Source organism: Erpetoichthys calabaricus, chromosome 1, assembly GCF_900747795.2.
Source record: "Erpetoichthys calabaricus chromosome 1, fErpCal1.3, whole genome shotgun sequence".
NCBI classification, from domain to species: Eukaryota; Metazoa; Chordata; class Cladistia; order Polypteriformes; family Polypteridae; genus Erpetoichthys; species Erpetoichthys calabaricus.
This window is the reverse complement of record NC_041394.2, coordinates 59,328,803-59,342,622: the sequence shown is the minus strand read 5'-3', so window position 1 is coordinate 59,342,622 and position 13,820 is coordinate 59,328,803. Positions and strand designations below refer to the sequence as shown.

Below are 13,820 nucleotides of genomic sequence, written 5' to 3'. Positions count from 1 at the left end.
AATAATTTCAAAGTTCTTAAATATACCACAGATCAGCCCATCTTTAAGAAGTGAAAGAATAATTCACACCATGGCACTGCAATGTTCAGGATATCCCAACGTCTCCCCAAAATTTATGGGTGTGCTAGTAGAAAGCTATTCAGGGAGGCTACTAATAGACCAACAGCAAAACTGAAGAGAAAAAAATTTAATGTTGTAACTGGCCACCTATATTCTTCTCAAATTTAACCAGTGGAATATTGTGGCAAAATGGAGGCTATTACTCAAAAACAGTATATAAGGTATCACACATGTGCACATGGGAGCCAGCTACATGGACCAAAAGAAGGGAATTCCATGCCAGGCCATTGGCGTTGTGTACTAAACCTTCTTATTTTATCCCCACAGACCAGACACAGGAAATTCTGCCTGAGTCCGAAGACATCATTTCCACATCAGCTCTGAGGATGTCACTTTCGACCCCAAGGGTGACGTCACTTCCAGTCCCGGCCCCAAGGACGATGTCACTTTCTCTGACCTCCCTAAAAAATTTTAAAATTTTCTGTATTTTCTGATGGTGTAAGTTTTGTTTATAATGTGTTTTTTATTTATTATTTGTACGGTGTCCTTGAGTGCTTAGAAAAGAGCCTTGTATAAATAAAATTTATTATTATTGTTAAGCATAATAGTGAGAGTTCAATTCTGTCACTGGAGACAGAGGTGCCAGCTAGGGTGGAAGTCAAAAATGGAGAGTTACAAATATCAAGATATTTTTGCAAATAAAAAAAAACTCCTGCCCCGTGCCAGAATGCTAAAGTTAAAAACAAATTATGCCTTTTACACAACAACTAATGTTAACCTTAAAATTAAAATGAAAATCTTGTTTTGGAATGGGTCACTTAGAGCCTGGACCTCAATGCCCTTGACAGTCTGAACTCAGCTAAACAGAATTGCTCAAAAATTCATAGAACTTTAACACTTTTATAAAGAAGACTGAAATAAAATTGCAAAATCAAGGTGTGCTAAGTTCATAAAGATCAATATGAATAGACTTACTGATTTGATCAAAGAATCAGGACACTTCCCTAAAGTATTAGTTACAGGATGAGCACACTTATACAGTCAAGGTATTGAAAGTTTTGTGTGTGTGTAATTATTTTATTCGAAAATAATCTTTTAATTATTGCCACATTCATATCATGACATGACAAGAAGGTGAAAATGGTCTGATAGAATTAGTTTTCATTTCAGCCTTTACATATACAAATGCCAAATTTCAGTAAGAATGCATAGGATTTTGACAACCACTGTATATGTAAAAAAAGCTTCTTAGATTGTTGAGTCAAACTGGACATAGTGCTTCCACTTAAAATATGATGCTTTTGTAATCATAAAATAGAAGACCTACCATCTTCCTCTGAAAGCAATGCAGGATTCTCCACCAGTGCATAATCAGGTTCTTTGCAGTCAGTGTTATCTAAACATTCAGGATAATTTATTAATCAACATCTTTGCAATGTCACTATTCTTTTTACTGCTGGGTTTACTGTTATCCAACAGTTTCACATATTCTGCCTTTGCTCAGTAGAGATTAATAAAATTCTAGCTTTAATTTATACATTCTAATGTTGAACTGGAGCATTTTATTGGCTAAAATACAGAGTTCAAACTGCTTACCTAAGGTTCAACAATATCACTGAAGCTCTAATTATGATTTAGAATATAGCTGGAATAGATTGCATTTATACATTCTCTAAAACAAAAACATAACATATCCTTCCTTACATTACAGTCAAACAATTACAGATAAAAAAGACAAATTTATGATGTGAGATTTAAGAAAACAACTTACTTTCCTCTAATGGCTTCAATTCATTTACGTCTGCATAGTCTGGTTCTTTAAAATTCTTGTCAGCTGTGGAGAAGGTATGAGAGTATTGCAAATGATTGACCATTTTCAATATGCTACCTTGTCAGAGCTTGCAGTTTTTATAATCTTGCTGATAAGTCTCATTCAAGATGGTTTTATCTTATCGCAACATGCACAGCACAGCACAGCAGGCCATCACCCAAAGCATCTGTTTTACATTAAGTTGCATTACAAACAGCACCGTGATGTTGTAGACAGTGTAGCCACCAGCTTTTAAAGTGCACACCCACACAGCCATTAAGGGTATAATGACACAAAACAAAGATATTTAAAATTATGTGTTTATATTGCTTTGATTACCCTTTGATATACATTCATCAAAGAACACTGAACATGCTTAAATATCAAAAATGCCTACATTGCTCTTTGAATATTTAACTTTTAAGAGCAAAGAAAGGAAAAAAGCAGATGCACAATTACTGACATTGATGCTAAGAGCACAGGTAACAGCATTTTTATAATTTTTGAAACTAAGGCCACCTTCTGCAAGAAACTACTGAAGCCTTTGTGTCAGTGAGTAGTTACTAAATTTTAGAATATTATCCATCCATCCATTTTCCAACCCGCTGAATCCGAACACAGGGTCACGGGGGTCTGCTGGAGCCAATCCCAGCCAACACAGGGCACAAGGCAGGAACCAATCCCGGCATTTAGTATGTATTTCAATACTGGTTTAATCTATATTAATACTGTGCAGTACAATTCGGTCTACAGAATGCATTTGGAATTATGTTTTAAGCAATTGAAAAATCAGTAACTATCAAGTTCAAACAAATGAGAATGACAGTTACAGATTGTGCTGCACATCATTTTACACGGGTAAAGCATTTTTATAACACCTTTAGCAGCTCTTACATTAATCCCATTAAAAAACAAATTCTGACCAAATTTTATTGAACTATGGCAAAAAAATATGGAGGATTTACAGACAAATATTCAATGATAAAGTTCAAACTCTCAGGAAGGGAAAGATAAAAAGAAACACTGAATGCCCAACTGACAATCACCTACCCACCAGTTTCACCCACACTTATGACAGCCCTGAACTGTTGGAGTGGAAAATTAATAGACCAACGATGCCTGGACACACCAAGGACAGGAGTGTGACCCGTACAGCAAGCTCTGGTGATGACAAGATTAAGGAGGAGAATGGTGGTGAGGATTAGAAGACAACCATCTCTGGATTAACTGCAAAATAAACTGCCATTTAACAATTTAGGGTGGGGAGACATATTAATTCTCATTGCTGATAGTTTGTGAAGAGTAAAATTGTTTAGAGATGCTTTCTGGAGGTGAAAAGAAGAAGAATTGGCTGATTTCTAGCAAGAGGTGACAATTGACTCAACATCAATCATTCCCACAGAAAATGATGTCTGCTGGTGTGTACAGTAGACAGACAGAGAGAAGGAGAGGAGAGGTCCAATCAAAGGGAGATATGATGTTGATAGAAAGGGCAACTGAGAGAAATTCAGAAACAGAGAACCAAGAGGTAGAAACCTGTGGAAATTACCCAGAATACATGTAACAAAAATGTGCATTTTCCTGACAGGAACGGCAGTTTGAATCTTAATCCAGTCCCACAGCAAAGTACTTAATGAGTTTAAGATAAAGGCAATACACTTATTTTATGCCATTTTAAGACACATGTATGAAGGATTATCGACCGACTCAGTGTTAATATCAAGAAGATTCTCCAGCTGAGAAACAAGTTTAGAAGTTAATTCTTCATTTTGGAGCAAGAATGTATTGAAGTGTCATTACAGAGCATTGTCTGGAAGCTGTGGGAAATGTAATATAGAAGACACAATATAGACTTGGCAACTCTGTGATCTTTAAGGACCAAGAGTTTTAAGGTTGCATTTCACCAGAAGGTTAGCAATGACTGAAATATAAGAATATAATCTATCCTAACATCAGAGTGGCACAGAGGAAAAATAAAATGAGAAGTTAAATTTAACAACAAATTTGTTTAGGAAGTGAGCTAAATGGAGAATGCATTGTCCAAGAAGGTGTGAATATGTACAGTATCTAGTAAAGGAGTTTCTCACTCCACAAGTGTTCAAGACTACTAACTTTCTTGGTGCCAGACTTTGGACCGAGAAAAGAGGAAGATGGACAAAACTTGAAGAGAAAAATACAGCTTTGGGGACAAGTGCAATGCTGCAACCAAGCCACTACCCTAACCTGTCCAGCCATTTTTACAGTTTAACATTGTACCCCTCCCAAATTGAGATCAAGCAGATTCTAAAGAAGGCCTGATATGTACTTCAGCAGGCAAAAATGACATACTATACTAGTTGCACAAAACCGATCCCAGGGTTGGGACATTGTTATGTCCCCTTGATGGGAGATGTCCGGAAGAACCAATGCCTTCCTTGGATGTGGTGGCAAGCAGTGGCTATCTTTATCCAATGGAGTCCTGTACTATCAATCAATTCAGAAGTATTTCCCTACTGAATGTGGATGAGAAGATCTTCTTTTCAGTTATAGATGAAAGGAGAGTGAGCAACTGTCTTCTGGAGAACGGCTACATTGATCTCATCTGCCAGAAAGGCTTAGCTTGGTATATGCAAGTCTCATCTATGGCCTTCATACAAATCCAGACAGTCAAGAGAATGGTGTTTGATCTTGATATAGTCTAGCCAGACCTGGCAAATACCTAGGGCTCAGTTCCACATCAGCTGAATAACTCTGCCCTCAGATTCTTCTATGTGTCAACTAGCATAAAGAGCATAATCTAAAGCTATTTTGGACACATGAATATCTGTTATTTGACACAGACATACAAGTCTGTTTGACAGTTGCTATGGTTGCAATGGGAATAGCAAGGAGGTAATCAATTTAGCCAATCCTTTTCATAACTGATTTTGAAGTCATCCTGATTGGTGTAAAGCAAATGGATAATAGAGTTCAAACAGGCTTGGATCAGAAAAGGTCAACCATTGTGATTATACAGAGATCACATCACTATCATTCTTCAGACATAGGCATGGACAGCCCAACTCCTGATAAGGTTATAAGAGCTATTGGGATGGGTCAAGATGAAAATCAAACCGAACCCTAAAATTGGAAAGGAATTAGAAATTACCAAATCTCATTCTTTGTAGATGGTAAAAGAATCACTGCGCTGGCTGAACAACCTTTCTACCTAGGAAGGCATCATATGTTCAATCTTTCTGAAAAAATGATGACATCTGAAGTCATGAAACAACTTCAAGAAAGTTTGTAAAATAGAGATCATAGCCATATCCCAGGAAAGTTCAAGGTCTGGTATTATCAGATATTGTAGCTATTTCCCTCAGCTTCAGGAAAGAAGGAGAAGAAGAAGAAAGACATGGTGGTTCAGTACTGATTATGCTGGAAAAGGACTAGTATAAAATCAAAGAAACTTGGCAAGAAGAGCAGGGTTGCTGGATAACTTGGCATGGTGTGATCTGTAGACCTTTACACTGGAATGGCTAGGTTCGGCTTACTGATTAGGGCAACTTAAGATGTACTCCCCTCTATAATGTTTTAGACGTACAGTAAGACTCCGGTACATCCTGTCGAGCTGCCAAACTGCATTGTCACAAGGTTGGTATGGTGGCAACATGTATCAAGTACTGCAAAGGCTAGCAGATGTTTTGGAGGTAATCAGAACTGAGAACACATGGTTTCTGAGAACAGTGTTAGGACTTCATTAGCAGAACTAGACTCTGTTGTGATAGTCACCGAGTAGAAATAACATCTAGAAGGAATAAATCCTGGGGCCAGTAGCAGGAGGTGGCAGGGAGATTTTCCAGTGTTAAAGGGATGAAATATCAATGAAAGGTGTCTCCCAGCTAACAACTCTGAAGATAGACAGAAGGCACTGGCAGAGTTGCAACAGGAAACAATGTTCAGCAAGCAATATATCTACCCATATATGGATCTCTGGCAAAAACTCTTCTTCACATCACTAGACCTTTATTTACTAACACAGTTCCTAGATCTTCTGATTGTCAGACCATTCATAAAAAAAAAATCAGACATAGCATACAATTTGCTTAATATTTATAGACCAATACCAGGTCTACCTTTCTATCAAAATTTCTTAAAAATGTAGTTCCCTCACTAGTCCACGCTCATCTTACTCATTACTAGACAGTTCCTGTCTAGTATTTGCACTCTTCATAGAACAGAAAAAAGCATTAACTCATGTTGACAATGAAATCGTAATATATTTAGATGAAAGAAATAATCATGTTGTTAGATTTAAGCACAACTTTTGACAACACTGACAACTTTATTCTGTTGCGTAAGACTCAAATTTATGTTGGCCTCTAAGGCACTGCCCTTACGTGGTTTAGTTATATTTATCAAATAAATTTCAGTTTGATTAGATTATTTATTTATAAAAGTACAATCAAAACAATGCTTGAGCAGTATCATCATGTTTAGCTTCTAACCTTAGAATTGGTGTCTCTCACAGCTTAGTACTTGCTTTTTATTTTACATACTGCCATTAGAATGTATAATTATAAATATCCACTTTCACCACACAGCACTCTCTGAAGACTATTTTTTCCAACTTAAACATGTGAAAATGAGGAGTTTAGATCTTAGTAAGCAAGCTAAAGAGAAGATAACTCATTCATGCACTTCTAGTAGAAACAGACTACTGCAGTGTGTTACTTATACACTGCTCAAGTTATTCAGTTTGTAGCTTCCATTTAATTCAAAATGCTACTGCAAGGATCATTAATACTACTAGGAAGTAGGACTGCATTCACTTCTGTTCTCAATTGTTTACTCTGTCTTTCAGTTAGGTTTAGTTCCAATTTCAAACAATATTTTTACATAAAATGCAGAACAGGTGTGGGCTCTGCTTACTCAACAGAATTTATCAATGCATAAATACAATGGCCTTAACTATTACTCTGTCTGTTATAACTGTCTGTAGAGTCACCTGATGTTTATTTTCTGTTGACTTCAGTTTTTATTTTCCTTTCCGTTTGTTTTAAAGGGACCAGTTAAAAATGAAACTGTCTGCCTTCACCCAACCAAATGCAGTCTGTTTCACAACCTCTGTGGGTGACTGGCTTAATGAGGAAGACATTTCACAATTTTAGGATAGATATGTCACAAGATACCTTTTGGCATCTACAGTATGCAACTGTATGCTTTCGTATATGGCTGCCTGATCACTCAGCATTAATGTTTTACTTAATACTGATGATCCTGATGAACCCCATTCTGCACCACAAAAAGTTTTCATCATTTGCTCTTTCTTATTCAAATGTAGCAACTCCTGTATACCACTTTTAGATAAAACATTAATACATGGATTATTTCAGCTCTCTTAATATCTTATGAACAATCGTGTGTCATTTTGAGGTTCTTACTCAATTGTCAATTACTACATTTTAATGATTTCTAACATTAATTCATTTTAATAAATTCTAATCCAGTAATCTAGTTTCATTATTATTTCTAAGCTCATCTATGTTTAAACCTATTCCCGCCTATGTAATCTGTTAGCTAGTGCAAACCTGCCGATTTCAAAAATCTTTTGTTAAAGTCAGTCACCGAATATTATATAAATTACCCAAAATTATAGTTACAGCTGTTCTTGTACAGTATACAGCAATAAATATTTATGTATCTTTAGTTTGTAATTATATTTATGGTAAAACAAGTTAATTATTAAAAAGAGTTATTGTTTTTATTGTTGTATATGGATTTTCATATGAAATTGCTAGGAATAGTTCAGTATTCATTATTCATTAAAACTTTGTTGTAACGGATGTATTTTTTTAAAGCATCTGGTAAACATACTGTCTGCATTAAATACAACTACTCTACTAGCTTCTCCCTACCTACAGGGTCCTCTGTTTAAACTGTTTTAACAAACATGAACTTTTGCAATATACAAGTATCCAGGTTTAGTCATGAAATCAGCTTTTATATGAAATCAAACTAATCACTAGTGTTGATTGGCAAATTTTCGCTAAAACGTTTTTCACAAAGAATATACTGTGTTTGCCAGTGCCCATGTTCGCCAAATATTTTCCTAGAATTTTGCCATACAGCCAGCATAGGCAAACATTTTTTTTCCAAGAGATCTTTGATGCCTTGCAAGGCCATTGTGATATCACTTAGCTGTAGCAGACATGCACAGAACTTTCATGCATGTATACTATATGATCATTGCCCACATAGCCATTGTTGTGTCACAAGCACATGAGAAAAAACAGCTGTTTCAGCTACCGAGATGCTCCAAAACCACATCTTCCCCCACAATCCATCAAACAGTGCTGTGCAATATTTTTCCCCATCTCTAAACAAACATTTTTCTTCCACCCACGGTTGTTTCAATCCACCAGGCTCTTCGATTGTCCTGTGTGGGTAACTGGTGAATTAGGCTCAGAGTGAATGTATGTGTGAGTGTGCAGGCGCCCTTTCAAGGTTGATAGTTGCTTGGCTGATCGCACATTTACATGAAAATGTTAGCAGGTCAGTCAAGTGTTTCATTCACACCTTGGAGTAGGTCTTTGTAGAGTCACTTTTTGAATACATGGGCATCGCGAATTACAAATGAATGAGGTTGTAATTTAGTCTAGTTTCTTAAAGAATGATTTGTTAATGTATATAGGGATGCACTGAGACGGAAATAGAAAGTTAAGAATGACAGTCATTTTGACAATATTGATTTTCCCTGCTAAAGTGAGATGAAGGGTAGATCTGTTAACATTGAGTTTTTCCATGTTGTTACCAAAATTGTGTTTGTCAAAGATCAAGGGAGGAGGTCTTTTTTACCATCTGCCTTCAGATTTTATAATGTACTGCCTAGCCAAGCAATGTTTTAGTGGATTTTAAATACATTATGGGCATAATATTTATTTATTTTACTGTGTTGACTCAAAAATTTTTGTGTAGCTTTTGTGTATAAGCTGCTGTAGCATTGCAGCACTTTTGGTGCAATAATGTACCTGCCTATTGGTCTATTTAAGTCATAGATGATAGACAAAGGGAAAACAATGTAAGCACAATAACAATGCTTGTTGTTTCTTCTGCATTTGTATTATTTAAAGTGAGTGTCTTATTGTTATTACTTAATAAGAAAAAGTTGAGCAGGGAACAGAGAAAACAAAGCAATCACATAGAGAACCATAGCCACATGGAGTAAATTACCAAGTAGTTTGGTAGGGAGAAGGACTTCATGGACCTTTGAAACTCAACCTTGATGCTGGAGAAATTAAGTGGGCAGGATTGGCCAGTTTTGTGAGGCTGAATAACTTATTCTAAGCAAACAATTTCAAATGTTCTACTGTTAGAATAAATAAATACTTAGTTAATGTTTGTCATGGATACATTTAGTTCATTTTAACTTAGTTATTTACCATTTATTCTTTCAAAACACTAAAATGAAAAAATTGTGAACAATTTTCATTGCAGAAGTACAATCATGTTTAACTAGTTATTTTTATTTTGTTTTCAGGCAAGCTAAAAGTCTGGGTTACATACTTCTTCTGTTAATGTAGATAGATAGATAGATAGATAGATAGATAGATAGATAGATAGATAGATAGATAGATAGATAGATAGATAGATAGATAGATAGATAGATCAGAATGAATACTTGCATTAATCAATGTCTAGGAAACATTATTTCACCATATCTGTCTCACATCCCAGTATTTATATAATTATATAAATAAAATGAAGCTCATCTAATGATGGCATCTCTGCACTTTAAAAAACTCAGTTCACAAAAAAGTCCATCCCCACCTTAGCAGCATGGGAAAGTTTTATTTGGCCGGTGGTTGACATCTTTCAAAATTATCAACTTGGGCTTACTGAATACACAACACACTCACACTTTGTTCTGCAGTCACCAAAGCTCATTATGTGGTCTGTGTGTGGTTCTTACCACCCATTCTAATTCTATCATTGACTGTACTTTAGGACACTCTCTACCTGCTCTGTCCAGGCAACACAAAATGTACTGTATGTTTATCACTCATGCAGCTTTGCAGAAGTTTTCAGTATAAAGGTGATGTGCAACTTAAGGGTACCTTGACTTCTCAGTAGCTATCTAATGTATCAGCAAACTATTGAATAGTTTGTTCATTTATTACTGGTGTCAACATAGGGGTTTGTCTGGCCTGGATGCGGTTTCAAGGACCATAAAACCATAGTTTCAGTATGTTACATTTCATGCTCTTTTATGATGAACAGCATTATTGTAAACCATAGCCTTAAAGTGCTGTCAACCACTGCTATGCTACTGCTTTAGACAGGACCACCTAAAACTCTTTGACCAGTTAAATACTGCAAAATGCTTGGGCTTTGAAACATTTTAAATAAACAAATATTGATAGTCACAATGTGCAGATCAACACAAATGATGTTATTTGTTATTTCCTATTGTCCAAATAAAGGCATATATGAACTCAAGACGAATACTGAAATGGTCATACTGTAGTTAGGAAAGGATTTCGAAAAGGTAATGAAATGCAAAATAGTAAATTAAATAGACGTGTTAGAACTAAAAGTAAAAGTTTATCACCAATGTTCTTTTAATAGACTTTTCTGCTGACTTACCATCTTCTTCAGGTTTTAGTGCAGTTACTATGGCATAGTCTGTTTCATCTGCTTCACCTAAAAGTAGTGGCAATAATTAATTAATAATTGCATAATTTCTTTTAATAACTTTTATAGAATATATCAACCTAATTAAGGGTAAATTCAAAGATAAGTTTAGAGGATGAGATGCATACTACTTTAGACTTGCACTGTCAGTATTATGCCAGTGGTAGGTACAAAGTACACTCAGTAACTTTCCTTTATATTATTTAATTATACTATTTTGGTATCAATAAAAGTAAAACTTTAGCATGTATACACTAGAAGAAGTATTATTAGATTACATAAAAAATGATTAATAAAAGTCCACAAATCCATATAATGGTTCCTTTTTCAAATACAATTTAAAATGTATTTTGTTAGGAATATGAAACAACTGCCCTGGATATACATATATCTAGTGGTAAAGTATCAGATAGCACACGTCACAGTGCAATATGGGAAATCAAAGAATAACAAATTTAAAAATAACACATGTCAGAGTACAGCATGAACAATCAGAGTAGATCAAATATAGTACAGCATATTAAATGCTAAAGATAAATCTAGTAAACTAAAAAAGTAACTGGATTAGATGAATAAATGGAAACAAGGATAATTAATGAATAAATAATTAAATGATGGATAATAGGAATCAGGACCAAGCTGAAAATTCTATTTGATAATCTACTATATAATAAAACTCTTAAGGTCTCAGTGTGTGTTAAATTCCAACGAGCAATCTGATTGGTCAGTTTAGCTCTGGTGTGATTGGTTAGTCTGGCATTGCTGAAGTCATCCAAAGATGAAGTGCGAGTGTGAGACAAATGAGAAGGACTAAAGCCATAAGAGGCATGCTGAGAGTCACCATCAAACTTTTAAGTTCAAAAATGGAAAGTATGAAAGCAGACAGGTGGCAAGCATGTGACAGAGCCTGAGGAGCAAGCTTTATAGTAATGGACTTGAGAGAAGGAGTTTTGGTCCAGAGAGGTTCTGACACATGAGGATAGAAAAGAAAGGCACTGAATGTATACGTAGGGCAAGAGATATCTAATATGATTAGAATGATTCTTCACTGTAAGTTATGGTTGCTGTGTATTTACTTGTATCAAAACTATTTGCTTCTTTTGTAAACAAAAAAATGAAAAATACTAGATCAAAATTAATTTAAATTTAGTTGAAAAAAAATTGAGCAGTTTTAGGTTCTCGTTCATATGTTTGGAATTGCAGTAACTGGAGACCTCTGTAATTCAAGACCCTCTTGTATTCATTATAAACTAGGTATTTTGTTGTGTAGCTGGTACCAAATGACTTTCAGGATTAGCTGGCACAGTTTGACACGTCATGACCAAAAATATAAATGGCAGAAAAAAAAACAATTAAGTTAATAATAGGCACAATGTAATTCTGTAGAGTATAATCTAAATATTAATTTGATTAACTGAGCCTCTGACATCATAAAAGCAGGGTCTTATTCTCAAATACATATGCTTACCTTTGGAATCTTAACAGGAGGTCCTTTTTTATTAAAATAAATATTTTTTGTTTGTCTTTATGCAGTTTCTAGTTCATGGTGTTGGAAGCTTAAATCTGGTTGGTTTAAGATGAATAATTGTACTGGAACAACAACTTGAACCTGATGATATCGGATTGTCCAATGCAGTACACATACCATCACTCAAGGACACATTTGTAGAATATGAATATTTCTGGTCATTCGCAATACTACTTTAAAAAGTATTTTTTCTTATAATAATGGGATATATTATAGTTTGTATTGACACAGTTCTCTAGGTTATACTTTTTATGTAACTCCCAGGTTAATAGTTCGAGTTTAAAACATTTATTGACAAAGATAAAAAGTACTGTACCTTTCTTTTTGGCTCTATAGCAGCAACAAATGACTCCTACAATAATGATGATACATGCAGCACCTCTTCCTATTGAATCATAATCTATTTTCTCTGTAGGGAAAAATACAACAAAATTTTACCTTTCGTGAAAAAATGTCCTTTCTTAATAAATAGATAGATATTTGTAGGTTTTTAAATGTATAATTTGCAATAATAGTTTTTATATTGTACATAAAAATATAAACATTCTTTGTCATGGTTACGAATTCTTACGAATGTAAAGATTCTGCATTAAATCATTAAAGACTTGGTGTTGTTAAAAATACATACTGTATTTCACACTTATTAAGCATAGCTAATACTAATAATGATAAAATGAGTACTTATGGCTATATTTTCCGTAATTATATATACATTTTGGCAATCACAAAGTAACCAGCTATTGACAGTTTGTTTTTTTTTTATTTTGTGTAAGCTTCAGTTATTATATTGATATTTATTCAGTTAATTATATGTACAGTGATCCCTCGCTATATCGCGCTTCGCCTTTCGTGGCTTCACTCTATCGCAGATTTTATATGTAAGCATATTTAAATATATATCGCGGATTTTTTGCTGGTTCGTGGATTTCTGAGGACAATGGGTCTTTTAATTTCTGGTACATGCTTCCTCAGTTGATTTGCCCAGTTGATTTCATACAAGGGACGCTATTGGCAGCTGGCTGAGAAGCTACCCAACTTACTTTTCTCTCTCTCTCTCTTGCGCTGACTTTCTCTGATCCTGACGTAGGGGGTGTGAACAGGGGGGCTGTTCGCACACCTAGACGATATGGACGTTCGTCTAAAAATGCTGAAAGATTATCTTCACGTTGCTATCTTCTGTGCAGCTGCTTCCTGAAGCGACATGCTGCACGGTGCTTCGCATACTTAAAAGCTTGACGGGCACGTATTAATTTTTGACGGTTTGTTTTTCTCTGGCTCTCTCTCTCTCTCCCTGCTCCTGACGGAGGGGGTGTGAGCTGCCGCCTTCAACAGCTTTGTACCGGCGGTGCTTCGCATACTTAAAAGCCAAACAGCCCTATTGATTTGTTTGCTTTCCTCTGTGTTTCTGACAGTCTGTGCTCCTGACGCGCACTCCTTTGAAGAGGAAGATATGTTTGCATTCTTTTAATTGTGAGACGGAACTGTCATCTCTGTCTTGTCATGGAGCACAGTTTAAACTTTTGAAAAAGAGACAAATGTTTGTTTGCAGTGTTTGAATAATGTTCCCGTCTCTCTACAACCTCCTGTGTTTCTGCGCAAATCTGTGACTTAAGCATGACAATATAAAAATAACCATATAAACATATGGTTTCTACTTCGCGGATTTTCTTATTTCGTGGGTGGCTCTGGAACGCAACCCCCGCGATGGAGGAGGGATGACTGTACACTATCAAAAAGTAACCAGATATTGACCTTTTGTTAAGCTTTAAC

The 13,820-nt window shown here is 35.4% G+C and overlaps 1 protein-coding gene across 2 annotated transcripts in view; it reads right to left on the bottom strand.

Moving 5' to 3' along the window:
* Window positions 1-13,820, bottom strand: part of LOC114650647 (uncharacterized) — an 81,961-nt gene that overhangs the window by 29,113 nt on the left and 39,028 nt on the right. For both annotated transcript variants that reach the window (XM_028800421.2, XM_051933781.1), the window contains exons 3-6: window positions 12,367-12,459; window positions 10,475-10,531; window positions 1,832-1,894; window positions 1,388-1,456 (exon numbers count right to left, since the gene is read on the bottom strand). In XM_028800421.2, coding sequence (XP_028656254.2) covers window positions 1,388-1,456; window positions 1,832-1,894; window positions 10,475-10,531; window positions 12,367-12,459 — 282 coding nt within the window. The remainder of the gene's footprint in view (window positions 1-1,387; window positions 1,457-1,831; window positions 1,895-10,474; window positions 10,532-12,366; window positions 12,460-13,820) is intronic.